Source organism: Monopterus albus, unplaced genomic scaffold, assembly GCF_001952655.1.
Source record: "Monopterus albus unplaced genomic scaffold, M_albus_1.0 scaffold134.1, whole genome shotgun sequence".
NCBI classification, from domain to species: Eukaryota; Metazoa; Chordata; class Actinopteri; order Synbranchiformes; family Synbranchidae; genus Monopterus; species Monopterus albus.
Genome location: NW_018128014.1, coordinates 2,349,194 through 2,351,534, shown reverse-complemented (window position 1 = coordinate 2,351,534; position 2,341 = coordinate 2,349,194). Strand labels below are relative to the sequence as shown.

Genomic DNA, 2,341 nt, shown 5'->3' with positions numbered 1-2,341 from the left:
AACAGGAAGTGTGAATGATTTGTTAGTCAGAGGCAGAGCAGCAGATGAAGTCTGGTCCTGGCTGAGCTGCCTGCAGATGAGCTCGATGTCCTGTCTTGCTGCCGTCTGAAGACATGATGTCAGACTGTGTAGCTCCTTGAACTGTGAATGTGATGTTGTGATGTGCTGGGAAGGTGGACAGGACCTTCCCATCACCTGCTGTTTACACTGCACAGTTGCTGTGCTGCCTGTGAACACCTGTCTGACATTAGAAGGATACTGAGTAACTGCTGAGTGCCTTAGCTGAAGACAGGTGCCGTTAAATCAACTATGTTCATACTTCAGCTGTGTTCACGTGCATTGTCCCTGTGTTTCATGTCACCAGGAACAGACCATAGTTTCTGTGTCAGTGTTTGAATGCACGTGAGACTGATGATCTTGTCTGTGTTTGGTTGCAGCTCGCTGTCCACTGTGAAGCAGGATGAACAGATATGAAGCTCCAGCGCTCGCCTCTGGCATCATCAGCTCCTCGCACATCAAGTCAGTACCTTTGCAGGTCTCCTGTCCATTTTGGCGTCTGCTGGGCTGGTGTCGGTATGCGCATGCAGTGGGTGGCGGTGCCAGTTAGCCAGGAGTTAGAGCAGCCTGTTTTAAAGAATAAATATCATGGCAGCTCAGTTTTTTCTAAGAACAGCTCAGATTAATATTTAATGGAAACTGAAGCTTCAGGTCCGCAGTTAAAGCCTGTAATGCATCTACAGCGTCACACTGAACACGTGCAGGCTCAGCCTGTCCTCATTAACAGGAGCATCTAAAATCACCTGGGTTTGCCTCGACAGTTCCAGTTCTGGTCCCTGAACAGGGTCCCGGTGGAAGTTTAGGCAGAGTAAATGGGCTTCAGTGTTGAGCACAGTGAAACCCGAGCTCACCGAAGCCCCGATCTCCTTATTTAATCAGCCGTCACAGAGTTGTGTCTGCAGACTGCCCGGTCAGTGGACCAGAGAGGACCCCAGGACCTGATCAGGACCTTTATCACCAGCATGGCCCTCAGTCCATCACCGCCAAAACGTATGCAGAGCAGTTCCCGATTTGACAACTTAAACAGTGCTACACCTGTGTGACAGTTCTGCTGTTCTCAGTGACTTGGCCTTGGATCCAGCTCATGTTGAAGTCGTGCGTGTGAGTTACAGGACTGTTGTTGTGGACCTCCACACTGTTTGGATGTCTCTGTGCTCAGTGTGAGACTGGGGAGGTTTGTCAGGCCTCTCTGCATTTATGTGGAGATTTATACAGTATGTATATATATCAGATTGACACTGAAGCAGCTGATGATTATTTTTTACAACTAATTGTTTAGTCCACAACAAACAAACATTTGTGACTAAATGAGACACTGAGAAGTGACCACCAGCGGTGTGTGAGCCAGAGAGTCGGCGTCCCGCAACACACGACAACAAAAAGGGTCAAACTGTTCATGACTCAGAAAAGGTTGTCTGAGGCAGTTGATTATCAAAATACTCTGTCGTTTTCTGTTGATCGACTAATCGTTGAATATTGTTGCATGTTGCTGATTAATTTAATGCTGATCAAATTAAAAAACTGTAAAAGCTCCTGCAATTAGTGATGTAGTTGTGTTTCCTGCAAACCGGAGCAGGTCAGTGATTTCAGTCTTGGTAGATAACTGTCTGATCTGGCACCTGCTGGTTAAATGTCAGTAATGGAAGAATCTCCATGTTTTGTGATTGATTTTGAACATGGTGGCAGCTGTTTGTTCTGCTGCTACATGTTCACTGTTGAGCTTTGAGACCGCATTTCATAAAGTGTGCACGTGCCCTGAATGAGGGTCTCCAGCTCGGTGGCTCTGTGGCATCTCGACCTCACCGATGCTCTGGTGTGAAGTCTGGGAACACTAGCGTGGGCTTTCACTCGTCCTCCTACTCTCAGCAGCGTTAGTCACTCGCATCAAGTACTAACGGCGTCATCAGTAAAAACTAAGTGAGAGTGTGTGAAGATGTCGAGCCTCGGCAGCCACCTGCTGTCACTTCCTGTCCTCGTGACGCTGGTCTGAGGGCGGCTCGGCAGGAGACCCGCACACATATGAACACAGCTGGATTTTACATATAAACCTGAACCCAAACTGAACTAAGTGTTGGTTTCTACTCGTGTTGTGACGACTCTAAGTGAAATGAAACCAAACGCAGCCAGATACGAGCAGAAGTCTCTGGAGCCACAGCAGAAAACAAACCTCACAGGGATGAGAGAAAGTAAAATGTTGGAAGAACAACGTTAACGTACTGTGAGAACAAGTTTTACACATGAGTCCAACGGGTTTATTTATTAGATCACTGTTTTCTTTGGGGGG

General features: G+C 47.4%; 1 protein-coding gene across 1 annotated transcript in view; it reads left to right on the top strand.

Moving 5' to 3' along the window:
- eps8a (EGFR pathway substrate 8a, signaling adaptor) overlaps nucleotides 1–2,341 on the top strand; it is a 31,859-nt gene that overhangs the window by 7,793 nt on the left and 21,725 nt on the right. The window contains exon 2 of the mRNA XM_020613420.1: nucleotides 438–519. Coding sequence (XP_020469076.1) covers nucleotides 461–519 — 59 coding nt within the window. The 5' untranslated portion in view covers nucleotides 438–460. The remainder of the gene's footprint in view (nucleotides 1–437; nucleotides 520–2,341) is intronic.